The sequence below is a fragment of the Leuciscus leuciscus genome, assembly GCF_965113295.1.
Source record: "Leuciscus leuciscus genome assembly, chromosome: 22".
Taxonomy (NCBI): Eukaryota; Metazoa; Chordata; class Actinopteri; order Cypriniformes; family Leuciscidae; genus Leuciscus; species Leuciscus leuciscus.
In genome coordinates this window covers 28,641,031-28,655,964 of record NC_138746.1, presented here as the reverse complement: position 1 = coordinate 28,655,964, position 14,934 = coordinate 28,641,031, and the positions used below count along the sequence as shown (strand labels likewise).

The 14,934-nt window shown below is 35.1% G+C and overlaps 1 protein-coding gene across 2 annotated transcripts in view; it reads right to left on the bottom strand.

Annotated features, from left to right (window-relative positions):
- LOC309486929 (CUB and sushi domain-containing protein 1) overlaps nucleotides 1–14,934 on the bottom strand; it is a 727,180-nt gene that overhangs the window by 210,163 nt on the left and 502,083 nt on the right. For both annotated transcript variants that reach the window (XM_082154400.1, XM_082154401.1), the window contains exons 10-12: nucleotides 14,056–14,177; nucleotides 1,948–2,051; nucleotides 1,607–1,719 (exon numbers count right to left, since the gene is read on the bottom strand). In XM_082154400.1, the coding sequence (XP_082010526.1) occupies nucleotides 1,607–1,719; nucleotides 1,948–2,051; nucleotides 14,056–14,177 (339 nt within the window). The remainder of the gene's footprint in view (nucleotides 1–1,606; nucleotides 1,720–1,947; nucleotides 2,052–14,055; nucleotides 14,178–14,934) is intronic.

Genomic DNA, 14,934 nt, shown 5'->3' with positions numbered 1-14,934 from the left:
GAATTTGACATCTACACAGCCTCAAACAAAGTGTCCCACCAGTGTGTCCCAGTGGAAATGTTGTCAAACATGACAACGTGACTAGAAGCACAAGTGTGAAATTGGGTTTACACAAAGTTAATTGGGTTTGTGTCATTGTGCTGGGCTATCCAGACAGTGAGAATTGCTCAATTGTGAGGTTACAGTTCAGGGTGAAGATCGGCTAGGGAAAAACTCTATTTCAAGGTATTAAACAGAACGCTTTGGAAAAACAAGTTAGGGGGTAAAAAAAAAAGAAGGAAGAAACAAAATGGATAAACACAAAACAAAAAGACGTTAAATTCAATGAAAGTTGTCTCATTACTACATACTAAAATAATTATATAAACAATTTAAATCAGAAAATAAACTAAACTTTAGAAAAACGTGAAACAGAAAAAAAGTTATGACATAATGAATTAGAAATACTGTGCTCTATTTCTAATTGGTGACATTGATCATGTGAATCCCTTTGTTCAAAAGGTCAGATTTTTTAAACACTCAAATCATGCTAGTGAAAACATGATCAGCTTTAGCACAAACCTGAGGAGCTTTGAGTGATCATTAAAGCAAAATTCACACCAAATTCTACTTTTACATTTTACATTTATTTATTTCAAATACTGATAATATAATTTAAAAACAATGAATTAAAGGTTGTATCAGCGATACAAACCAAAATAAATAGTGTTCCAACCAATCACCGACGGGGTGGGTGTTGTGAGGTTTTGCGCTCGTGCACGGCTGCACGCGAAGTCGGAGAATACGAGCGCAAAACTTCACAACACCCACCCCCTGTCGGTGATTGGTTGGAACACTATTTATTTTGGTTTTGAGTGGTTGGTGAAACCAATTGTTTTTGTGTGCAGATCTCGGAGCCTAGGCTGCCTACAGAGACGCGTTTTTTATTTTGACGACCTGCTTATGGGGTGGGCAGCTAGTGGATCGTTAGGAAAGATTAGATGAATAATTTATGTTTGGGCCTTTTTTGGGCCTGAAATCGCTGATACAATATTTAAATTAGAAATGAATGCAAAATAGAAACATTTTATTTAGCTGATAATATAATTCAGTAATACTGTATATATTAAATCATAACTGGATGTTAAATAGAATAAATTTCTCCACACCGTCAAGAGTTCAGATCTTGAGCAACATGTTTACTTGTGTCAATTGATAGCATAAGAAATGGCTGTTGTTGTAGCACATTTTATCAGTTTATCTGTGCATATGTAAATACACGCCTCAATGTATTCTGACTTGCTTTGATGCTATTCTCCTGCAGGGTAAACGGCAGGTAGAATATTTCACGCAAGCTTTTCAAATATGTCGGCACAGCACATACGCTGCTCCATTTGCCTTCGATTTGCATACCGTTTAGAAACTGGCACGCTTTAACAACCGAAAGTCACCAAGTCAAACATTTTCACTGTAAAAAAGAATAAATAACACACTTATATTTCTTGGAAAATACGAAAAGGGTGACCGTTTACAGTCCTGTTTCATCACTCTTATAGTGGGTGGAAATGACCATATAAAAGAGAAAAGCAGCAGGTGTGCATGGTTTCCAAACATTACAATGACATACCTTCATATACAGCCTTAAAACCTTGCGATCCGATTGTGTCATCAGACTGCAAATGGAGCCACATCTGGTTGCTCATGCTCACAATCAAATCGGGCACGCTGGATCCTGTGAGACTGGAATAGAGGCACAAAATCTAATTTTATTCTTTCATTTACGTATTCATATGCAGCCATGAAAGCTTAGACATAAACCCAGAGCCTATTTGATGTAGTGGTTGATCTTGAAAGAAAAAAATAAACTGTTATTCCATAGAGAATATGGGAGAAGGTATGGAGAAATTTGTGAACAGAAGCACATGCATGTTCATAGTTTAAAAAAGGAGACCTTTTTTCTCTACTCACACATAAAGCACTCTTCGAGCATCACCTATCTTCCCTCCGTCACCCACTGTTAACGTGTCGTACGCTCGCTCAAGGTCAAACTCTTCAAAAGCTAGCTTGATGACCTACAGGGATAAAGGAGAGGTCATGACAAACACCACAGACCAAAACGCCCAGAGGACAAAGAGGCTGACTCAGAGAATGATCATATTAAAAAGGAGTAGAAGCAGCAAAGCAGGTCAGCCATCGCTCTGAATTCTTTTCCATGGCTATAGGTATGTGTGGCTGATTGCAGGAGCGGCGATGAAGGTGTAATTAAATAATTTTGTTTCATTTAAGACGTGAGATTTTGAGAAGTTATGCCATGTAAGGTGCAAAGCCTGAGGAAACGGAATGCATGTTCATTTGATGTGATCACAGAAAGAAAATTGGATTCAAGGAGAGATTGCTGTAAGGAGAAAAAAAAAAAATCAAGCTTAATTAGGACAACCCTATTATCAACATCCTCGTATTTAATTTTATTTTTTTCAAATGGGCCATTAAGAGCCATTATTCTCATCTATATTCTGTCTCGTCTTTAAATGTGATTGGTGCATACATATATTTTCCTAGTCTATCTTAAAGAGGAAAAAAAGACAATTTTGTCCTCATTTACTCCCCCTCATGTACCAAACCCGTATGTCTTTCTTTCTTCAGTGGAACACTAAAACAGATGTTATGCAGAATGACAGCCTCAGTCACCATTTGTTTTCAATGCATTATATATATATATATATATATATATATATATATATATATATATATATATATATATTAGGGGTTGCACGACTACTAATTTCTGCTAGTCGATTTCTTATCAAAACAATACTCGAGTTACTCGACTACTCGTGGTTCATGCTACTGTAAATGAAAAGACATGAACATGAAATAGCTAGATCTGATCAATAAACATTTATTAATTCATAGCCTAATGCAACAATTACATAAGTAAACTCTCAAAACATTATAATTATGACATTTCATTTTTTAATTTTCATGTAACAGTCTAAAGCCAAATAAATAGCTGTTCTTGCCTTTCATTTCAGACGTCTGCTTCTAGGGGCCGTTCACATATCGCGTCTTTGTCGCGCTCAAGGTCGTTATTTCAAATGTACAGTAGGCGCGCGGCGAGCGCGCTCATAATGGAAGCAATGTGGTGCGCTAGTTTTTCCAGGCGCGCCGATGCCGCGGCGAGATGAAAACATCTCAACTTTTCAGAATGCCTCAAGCGCACTGCAGGTCATGTGACAAAAAACAATCAGCTTAGGCTATGTTCACACTTAGCGTCTTTTTTCAAACTGCCAGCGTCTGTTCTACATTATAACCCTATGGAGTGAACCGTTTTTTCAAAAAAGTCCTGAGCGCTTTTTTAGACGCCACCGCCGGCGTCTTTTTCTGCAGCTCAGAGCGTCTTTTTAAGTTGAAAAAAGTTCAACTTTTCTGAAAAGAACGCCCTACGTCAAGCGCCTTTTTGACAGCTGACCAATGACAAGCGAGTAGCGAGACCTGTCGTTTCCATAACAACAAGAACAACTGTCTGTCGTGCACCCACAAACGTCTTTGTGAACCGACATTCTCCTCCCCGGTAACTTCAAAAGCCAACGCAAGAGCCAACTTTCTCTTTCTCAACATTTTTTGCATCACACAGCACTAGGCTACTGTTCCAGCTCTTGTTATAGCAACAAAAGACGCGCTCGGCTGCTATTTGTAACCGAACGCTGCCAGCGTTTTTTTTTGCTAAAAAAACGCCGTTGTCAACTTTTTCTTGTCAAAAAAGACGCTAAGTGTGAACATAGCCTTAGGCCTTTCCGTAACATCATCGAAAGCTCGGCCGAACAGTTGATCGTAGCTGTACAGCGGCAGTTCATGGTTGCATAGCACCGACAGACGCTACGGGAGCGCAAGCGCTTAGGAGACAGCGGCACGCCCGCGCTTTCCACACGTTTTTAGACAACATGTGAACGGCCTCTTTGCAGAGTTGGCCAATTACAATATTTTTGTCATCCTTGATGAAATACTTCCACACATCTGACGTGTGGTTTCTGTTGGTGACGTTCACCATTTTTAATTCATTTATGGTTAATGGACGCTCGAGTAGGCCTAGACGATTGTTTCCGACAGCGTCGACTAGTGGTTGAAGTAGTCGATCTATCGACTACTCGACTAGTCTATGCAAGCCCTAATACACGGATTCTTGTATACAAACAATACCGGATGCGCGCGCATCCAGGAGGCAAAAAAACGCTATCTGTTATGCCGAGTTCTGTAATAAAAGAATAAAAGAACATTGTAATTAACGTAGATTTCGCATTGTTTGTAATTTTTTGTTGACTCAATAATAAACTGCAATTTCAGAGTTGGATATGTTTGTTTGTGTTTCATATTAATATAACATTATGTAAAATGTCCAACTGTTTACGAATCAAAATCCGGACATACTGTGATGCATGTATGAATTATCTTAGACTAAGTTATGTAATAGCCAATGTTAGCAGTGCAGCATCTATAGAGCCCGAATTTGCTTTTATATAAGTTAACCTTGTTTACGTTACTTTACGACCTGCAACATTTCATGACTGCACACATATAACCAGGGATGCACATAAGTCGTGCGCAGGTGCGCATGCGCTACCCAATTAAACAATGCGTACCAGATGAATTGCCGCAACCCTCATTTGCGTACCTAAGATTTGGGGATAGATAGGTGCGCAATCTGTGGTGTTGGATAGGCCTCAGAACTAGAGATCCGCGGATGGGCTATTTCATCCGCAACCGCATCGCAAAACTCATCATCCGTCCGCCATCCATCCGCACCAACGTTTTGGACCAATTTTCAAAACCGCACCCGCCCGCCATCCGCTGATTGGGAAATGCAAGGCGCTGCTGACGACATTCGCGAAACTAGAAAACTCTCTTACCTCAGAATATCAGCAGTGAACTCCGTCTCCGATCGGCGCACATGGACAAAAATAAATAAATAATTTAAATAAATAAATAGCCTAAATTAAACGAACTTCGGCAAACCTGACCGTACAATATTTTCATTGTAGCCTAATAGAAAACGCATTTTGGCACATCATTTAGGATATTTCGTTGGTGCGCCATCAGCTAGCCTATGCCTACAAAAGACAGGTGAAATTTAATATTAATAATTGATCCATGTCGGTATACACAGCCTAATATTTTACACTTAGGCTATAATAAAAAAAATAGCCTAAACAATCAAGATAGCCTATTTACTTTTTTTATTTATTAAAACCACGAAATTAGTTAATGAAACATGGATTGAAATTAAGATACAATTAATACAAAACGAAATTCGCTTTAAAGAAAGGCTTTGTGCTTTCTGTTTGAGGTCTCTGTGAAAGTTTGAAAGTCTTTTAGTGCCGCGGCGCTTTCAAAGTGGTCGCGTCCGTAATGGAGAACTGTCACTCACGTAAGATTGTTTTTTCCTCATAAATGACAAAATACTTTAAAAAAAAAGTCAAACCATCAATTTAAAAAAAAAAATATATATATAAAAAAAGGATGGATTTATAGCGTTTTGGGGAGAAAAATGGATGGATGACCTTCTATTGCCTTTGTTTTTAATTCTCCTTTTTTGAGTTTGTCACGTAAAGTTACCTCCTTCGCCGGCGTTGCCATCTCTGATAATAACAAGCAGTCTGCATAGACTCGACTAGGCCATATTAGCCTACTGCCTGATAAAAATTTGACTATTTCAAAGTGTACTCGATTTTTAATTTTTTTTGGATGTAGGTATAGTCAGATAACAATATTTAACAATATATTATGCATCCCTCTAATTTGTTCCTCCCGTGAGGTGGGTTAAGGAAAAAATGCATTTGAAAATGTGAGGACCAAGCAACAACCCCAGGTTCTCCCCTGAGAACAAGACCAAAAATGTTATGTGCACCCCTGTATATATATATATATATATATATACAATGAAAATGAGAGGGGATTGAAACTTTCATTCAGCCTTTTGTGTTCCACAGAAGAAGAAAAGAAATTGTACATAAGTAGGTAAAATTTCATTTGTACTATCCCTTTAATATGCAGACACATAAGTAAGCCATTTGTAGGTTGTTTTACCACAAAAAAAGTGTAAACATTATGGCTCTAAGCATCCCGACCAGGGGTGCATTTCCTGTACAACAATTTAACTTGCTGCTTAACCACCGTAATGCAATGCATCGTAGACAAATTAACTAGCTAGTCACTAGGTTTCCTGAAACCGTAGTAAAATGGTTGCAACTCTGTCGTTTGAACCATGTTCTAACACACCCCTGACAGGCAGAGCAACAATGCCTCATTACTCATGTATGTGATGGTAAATAAGCAAGACTGGAAGTCCAGGTGTATCATATGCCCATTACTATTGATCTTCCCAGAGCACATCACAAACATGATGAATTGCATTTAACCATTATATAGTGAAAGTTTATTATTTCCAAGTGTTTGCTAATTTCTAACAATCAAGAGTTTTTACACATTTCAAATGCAAGAAGAGGCAAACGAGATATTGATTTTGATCGATTTATTCGATTGTTGGTTCTGTCTTTAAGTGAACGTAAAGTTGAGAAAGAAATCGGATGCGTTTCATCATATTGGTTCCGTGCATTCTGACGTGCATTCGTGCATTGGTTCCGTGAATTTACCAGCCTAAAAATAACTAATTGTCAAACAAAACAAAACACAACTTTAACATCTATATTTAATTTTTACAGTGAACACAATGCATGCAGTTATAATTATATTTATATTATTACATTTCTGTACCTGAAGACTATGGTTAGACCCAACTATTTATAACTGTTCTATAGTATTTATCTACTGTATGCTTTAATTTGTGTTATTATTCGTGTCTGTTCATTTGACTTTAATAATGTTTGAACTTTCTTACCCGGAGTTTTTGCTGTGGTATCAAAGTACTTAAAGTGTTCATTATGTAATAAATGTGAAGCAAAGTTTCATTTGTCTCAAAAACCCCAAATTGTATTTATTTATTTATTTTGCTGATTCGAAAAATGATCCGATCAGTGAGTTTTGTGATCCGATGCACCACACCAAACAACACTAGCAATAAATGTGTTATAAATCATTTTTATGGAATAGCACACAGAAACCCTAATACTTGACAGAAAACACTGAAATAGGTGTCCTGAGAACTCACACCTGTCTATGTCTTAGATTGTAAATAGTGAAAAAACATGTACATTTACATTTAATCCTTTAGCAGAAGCTTTTATCCAAAGCAACTTACAAATGAGGAGAGGAATAGAAGCAAGCAATCATACTAACAATAGGGAAGCAATATTCAAGTGCAGTGACCAGTCCCAGATAGTCTAGCACAGTAGGCTACATGTAGCAAGTTTTATTTTGTTTGTTGTTGTTGTTTAAATATATATATATATATATATATATATATATATATATATATATATATATATATATATATATAGAATAGTAAGTGTTAGTATTAATGGGTCAAGTGTTGCCGAAAGAGATGCGTCTTCAGCAGTTTCATTAAAAAAGACTCAGTAGCTCAGGCTGAGTTAGGCAGGTCATTTCACCAGCAGGGAACAGTCCAGGTAAAGGTCTGTGAAAGTGATTTTGTGCCTCTCTGAGATGGCTCCACAAGGCAGAACGCAAGCTTCCAGAGGGCACATACTGTAGGTCTGAAGTAGTGAGGTATAGGTATTTAGGTATACGGCTGCAGAGCCAGTGGTTGTTTTGTAGGCAAACATCACAGCCTTGAATTTGATGCGAGCGGCGATTGGCAGCTATCCACATCACGCTATTAGGGAGGATGGTATTATTTAACAAATCAGAAGACATTGAGGAGCTATCTGCCTCTCATTCCAACTTCCTAATTGAAAAAGTCCAATATAATTCCACTTTATGTTGAACTTCTAACTTAGAAATGCTCCTGTCTGTTGATATCTCTACGCCAAATGCTAGATCCGTAGCCTTGTGCATCCTATGTGCAATTTGGTTGCTATATATGACATTTCTTTGTTGACATTCAAACACCTGCAAAGCTAACAATACTGTTGGCCTTTCGCTGCTTTACAACATCTTTTGTTATTGAAATGCATTTATGGTCGGTGAAGTATGAATATTCCAAATGTGACTTTGAATGTTATGCAATTTTAGTCTAACAAATGATAGTGAAGTGGCTAACACTGGATACGGCACCTTTAATTCAGTATAATTAGAAATGATAAACTTTTTGGTAATTCAGTTGTTCAAACATCTAGAATGCGTGCATTAATTTTTATAAAAACATCAGATTAATTCCCTTTACAATTGTGGTGGTAAAGTGGTGATTTATTCTAATATTAAAAGGGTAATTCTGAAGTTAGATTCTGATCAGTTTATATCATTCCAACTTTTTCAACTGTATTCAAAGGGGTCCAGACAGCAGCGCATAATGCAACGTATAGTATGTGATTTATCTCACTAATAATACATTTATTTAACAAAGGTTTCAGTACAGTGACACATGTACAAAGAAGTCATATTAATGTTATATGATTGGTACAGTGTCCAGGGTCACTAATTTGTTTGTCAGTGGCAAAGAACAAGCTGGTTGGCTGCATCAGTTTGAAAAGAAAGGAATGATTCAGCAACACTGAGAAGATCTTGACAAGCAATCTGTATAAAATGTCAGTGCTAATACAGAGTCGTTTGGCGAGACCTTAGACGAGAAGTCTAAAATACAGGCTTTTTAAATTATCCTGTCAAAAGTAAGGAATCTTTTTTTTTCTTTTCTTTTTTACAATAGACTTAGCAAGAGGATAAAAACAGCACTCATGTTCTACATAAACACAATCAGAGAGTGACATGACATATTAATGATTTTTTCCCTGAACCAGCTTGAAAGAATTATTGATTTCTTTATTTTATACAAAACTGAAAAAGCCTGACAGCAGCCTCAATGACTTTAAGAGAAGACAGCTGAGATGCTATTCAGAAATTGTTAAATGGTGTAGTTTTCTTGAGCATTTTCATTCACCCAGGAGAAAAAAAATGTGATTAAGTATGAGCTTACAAATTACAATCAATGTTAGTAACAACCAAAGTGTGTGTGTGTGTGTGTGTGTGTGTGTGTGTGTGTGTGTGTGTGTGTGTGTGTGTGTGTGTGTGTGTGTGTGTGTGTGTGTGTGTGTGTGTGTGTGTGTCTGTGGCCATGTACATCTTTGCTACAATGCAGACCAACAAAATATGACTCCAAAATGTATGAATGATTATAAACTATTTGGGTCCATATTTCACGTTGATTTGGCAAAGAAATAGGCCATTTACTGACATAAAGTCCACCTGCACATTCACTAGAAAATTATTCAAATGAACAGCAGCAATAAAACTGGAGAAATAGTAAGAAATAAAAATTAAATTGAACATTGTTTTGTTTTTTACTTGTAATTAACACAACTACTTAATTGAGGCGTATTAATGTGTGGATATGGAACTTCACCTTCCATATCAAATAAGCAAGTTATTGTTGTTTTTCTGCACTCATATTTCTTTTTAACTGACTTCTCAAGTCATTTGATTTCAGAAAAATCATTTTCATTTTCACCACAGGTACTATACATACCTGAAAAGACTACAAATAAAAACTGTTTTGAAGCTCTACATCTTAACCTTTACCTCCGAACAGAGGACAAATTAAATTGACCATAAATCGACACACTTCATAAACAACAAAAAGCCTACAAATCTCCAGTGCCTGTGATTATAAGATATTCTTCAGCCAGCTGTGTGATGATGTTGACTCCAGCCGAGGTGCATGTGCTTTTCATTTAATAAAAAGCTAGTATAATCTAATAGTAATATCACTAATATAAATTCGGGCCTGAGATATAACATATCTGAGCTAATATGAAAGGCAACACTACATATTTTATCTAAAGCAATTCAAGGACAGGAACGAATAATTGTATGAGCTAAATCTGAGTTTCATATGTTATGTCAACTTCAGTATGAAAGTTATATTTTCTAGTAAATGTTGAGACTTTTATCGGTAAATGGCCTCTTTTTTTAGATGGACAATAAACATTATTCAGGTCAGATCAACATGTAAAAATGCTATTGGTTTGTAAGCAGACTAATATATATTACTGAAATGTGAAATGGCCTTAAATCTTAGGTTATCAGCATTCAGAGCATGTTGTGGAACGACTTTCTTGTCTCTGACCATATGCTATGACAGAGACAAAGATCAAGACTGCATTTGTATGACCTTTTGAGGTCTTAATCTGTTCTGAGAGAGTAAATAAATTAATAATATCTGCACATCCAATAGAAACTTTACTATCCTATGGGGCCATGGGTGAAAATTTGTAAAAGGCAGCGAAGTAACCCAACTGACACTAGCAGGTCACATGACAATGACAACATGACCATTGAGTATGTCCAGATTTCATTCATCCTACACACATTCATACTACTGTATGAAACATTCAGTCACACTTTATATTAGGAGTCTTTAACATGTAACATACTTACATGGGATTTTTTTTTTTTAGGTATAATGTATTTATTGTGTAAAATGTCTATGTTGTATTGCAAAACAATTCTGCTTCTGACGTGGGATACGGATGAGGTTAGGGACCGTTTTATGGTTGGGTTTAATAGGTGTGTTTGACTTCGGCTGCAGCTGGCCTTAGTGGTTGGCAAGATTTGCCACTTGCAGTTGTGGAAAGGGTTTGAAAACGCAGCCGTCAAGTACAGGACACTTTCTGCTTCCTGTGTTGACAATTGTGCAGTGTTTTATTTCTTTATCGCAGATAAAGCGGATTAGATGCAATATTCCTCAGATAAACAGAAGTCGAAATTTTACATGCAGCAACCAGATTTTATACAGTCCCAGTATGCACAAAAATAAAGTGCAACATAAGACTATACTAATAAATGGCAAAAATGGGGTCTACATTTTTAATCAGTTTTATTGTGATAAACATTACTGAATATAACTTTAAGATTACATGAAGAGTTTTTACAAAACATGTATTTGTGAGCATTACAGAAGGTGTCAGAATAAATACAAATTGTGTTGTCTGTTAACAAATATTTAGAAGTTTATTTTAAAATCAAAATGTCTAAATACATATTTTTTAAAAACTTGCATTTTTACAACACTATGCTGTAAGTGTGTTTTATCGGGTAATCAAAAGTTCTACACGTAATTGCGGACTTAGGCCAAACACCAGATATGTGTCATGTAAGAAGTCAAGTGCAATGACCGCAATTATGGGTATTGGGACTTGCCCACCTATTTATTATGTCACATAACAAGTCACATTACTGCTGATATAACTGTATCATTTATCTCTTTTAATTCATTTTATAACTGTTTTAATTTCCTTTGCTTTTATTTCATGCTTATTTTCTATGCAAAGCACTTTGAATTGCCATAGTGTGATATTTTAATTCCTTTCCTTTCCTTAGCATTTTGAATAACTGTTTTAATTTTTGTGTTTTTTAATTTTGTGATTTTTTTTCCTTTCTGTGTAAAGCACTTTGAATTGCCATAGTGTGAAATATGATATATAATGTGCTATATAAATAAACTTGCCTTGCCTTACCTTGAAACTGATCATGTGATTTACTAAATGAATGATATAACTCTCCCATTACTCTCCCTGAGGAAGGTATACGCAGAAATGCATAGGAGAGATATCTTAACGTTTTGTATGTAGCCATGTGACAATTAAGGCTTTTTAATTGTATATACAGTATATATATATATATATATATATATATATATATATATATATATATATATATATATATATATATATATATATATATATATTCTTATTATTATATTTTTTACTATTTTACTTTTAAAGACCTTTAAACACAGTAGCAGAATACACTTGCCAGTCATGTGAGAAGTTGTAAATACATTTGCACAGTTTATTTAAGAAAAAGAATGGCTAACTGAATATTTGTATATATACATATATATATGTATATATATATATATATATATATATATATATATATATATATATATATATATATATATATATATATATATATATATATATATATATATATATATATATATAACAAAACATAAAAATACATTGCACACAAATATTGAGATAAATATTCATTGTAATTAATTCTGGGATAGACTATCACATGAAGGATACAGGTGATGCTGGCTTAGAATTTGGTCTAAAGAAACTACCATTCTGAAGAAATACTATGTTTATGTTTATGTTTATGTTTATGTTTATGACGCCTTAAATGCAGTCTAGATAGACAGCTCACTAGGCTTTGGAACAGAGCCTTTCGGTTCAGCAAAAGCAGAAAAAAAAAGCACAATGTGAGATAAATTAAAGTCACATCTTTTCATCATAAGATCAAAGCGAAAACATGTGGCCAGGAGTGAAAATATACTGGTTGTGACATGGATGGGATTTTATGCATACGACAGTCAAGTTTGTTTATGATGGTCGCCAACAGGTACTTTCAATTTCCTGGCATGTCACTAAGATTTTACAGTAGTCTATCATCTGTATGACTAATTATACACATCCAGTTCCAGAGGGATGGATTTTATACATCAAATGTTTTTTGCTGCAGAATTTCATGGATTCCAAGACAACATGTTCTAAAAATCAGTTTTAGAAAGAAAATTACCTCAAACCAAGAGAAATTATGTGTTAAAAAACATTAGGGTTGGAATTAAGGCTCCAAAACAATTAGGGCTCCAAAGAAAAAGAAAAAAACATGAGATTGTATTCCCTTTATCTGAGAAACCAACATTTCAACCAAACACTGTTGCCAAGCTTATAATAAAAATAATCAAGGAAAGTTTTTAACACTAAAAGAACACAAAAAATAATTAATATGAATATAAAATATTTTCAAATATAAAAACATAATAATACATTTTCCTATCTGCTATATCGTTCTACTCAAGTGGCTAATATATATGTAGGGTGATGGAAATTAATCCTTAAATCAGAACTCACTCAAATATGTTCTACTCGTTCACAGAATTCTATCGCTATTTTTTTTATTTTTTTTATCAGAGATGTGATACATATATTGCAAATATTCACCACCATTCAAAAGCTCGGGGCCAGTAAGATTTTTGTTTGTTTGTTTCAGCAAATACTTTCCTTCAGCAATTATGCATTAAATTCATCAAATGTGATAAAGACACTTTCTTATTTCAAATAAATGCTGCTCTTACTTAAAATACTTTCTAATCATCAATCAGTCAGTCACAGTTTTAACAAAAACGTTAAGCAAAACAATCGTTCTCAACATTGATAATAACAAGAAATGTTTCTTGAGCACCAAATCAGCATATTAGAATTAATTCTGAAGGTTAATATGGCAGCTGTGCTATCACAGGAATAAATGACATTTTCAAACTGCAATACTATTTCACAATATTACTGTTTCTACTGTACAAAAGAGACTTCTTTCATACTTGATGTTTCATCTAGCCCTAAGCACAAAGCTAAATATCTCAAATGTAAACAGTGTTATAATGTTACATCATTTTACAGTAATTTCAAGATCTGCGAGTAAACTCAATAAGGTAACACATACACAAACATTTCCAACATTAAAATCTGCCAAAGAAAGATGCAAAGCATGGGGAGCAGGATAACTCCTTTTTACTCTGATGTTATTTTGACTGTCTTTGTTTGGTCTCGATTTAGTAACAAAAGCATGAGTCACTCTCATGGTGTGTGTTGAGTTCATGCTGGATTGTATTAACTGTCACTCTTGCCACAGAGCTGAAGATGTGTGGCTAAACCTAATCAATTCTGGAGAAGCAGTAATAGCCAGAGACAACCAGGGCAAGAGGTTGACAATTATGCAAACACTGTGGACTGCAATGCAAATGTCCTCACAAATTATCTTTAAGATTATTTTTGACATTTATGCAAGGTCCCATTCAATTATGTATTGGAGGCTATTCAAAAGCATATCATGTTTTGTTTTGGCAGATTAAAAATGAACCATAAGCGTGTTTTGTGGAATTGTATACTCATATGACTTGGATTCAGCCTTAGGTCCCAATTTAGATTTAAATTACAAACGTACCTTCTCTGGATCCACCGCTGTTATGACCCACACGCAGTGTGCGTTATTCTCATACTGGACGGGATAATTTGGAGATGTTATGATGCCTTTGGGGCCCCGCAGATTAGAGCCACAGGTCCTAGCTGTTGAGAGGGGTAAACGGTACAACAAAGTGTAAGTCAATTTAACAATTGTCATGTGTTTTGTAGTCATAGCTGTTGCTGTTGAAAGGAATGCAACACACTATGAGTTATGACAAAATGTTTTTACAGACATATAATCATCAGTAGAAATAAATGGAATATAACCAGAATGTCATCACTACAGCTTTGTCAGATGCCCAGAGAAGCTTTTTAGGAAAAAGGAAGGCATACGATACACAAATGAATGTAATAAGCACAGCAAGATCACAAATCAAACAGCTGTGTGTGTCAGACAGCTCTGCATGTCTTTCAGAAACCAAACCAGCTCTCTGACAAGAGTAGCCTTGTAATCAACTAACATACATATACATTTTCAACTACTTGTAGATAATATATATGTATCTTAATGTTACATATAATCTAGTTAAATGTTTTATACTTTGCATTATAATTGTATTAGTAAAAGTTTTTTTTTTCTTTCTTTCTTTCTTTCTTTCTTTCTTTCTTTCTTTCTTTCTTTCTTTCTTTCTTTCTTTCTTTCTTTCTTTCAACTTCCGTGTTCTTTAATCAGCTGTTTATTGAGTCAGACTTCCAGGTAAAGCTCCACTTCCGGTTTTATTTGAAAACAGATACGAATATTTTTTATATTGAACTGATAAGAATGAAATATATATATGAAATGTCCCTTGCTTAACCCCTTTTTCCACACTGAGCTTGTCACATTGTATTATGGGATTGTCTTGCCTTCTCCATGCAA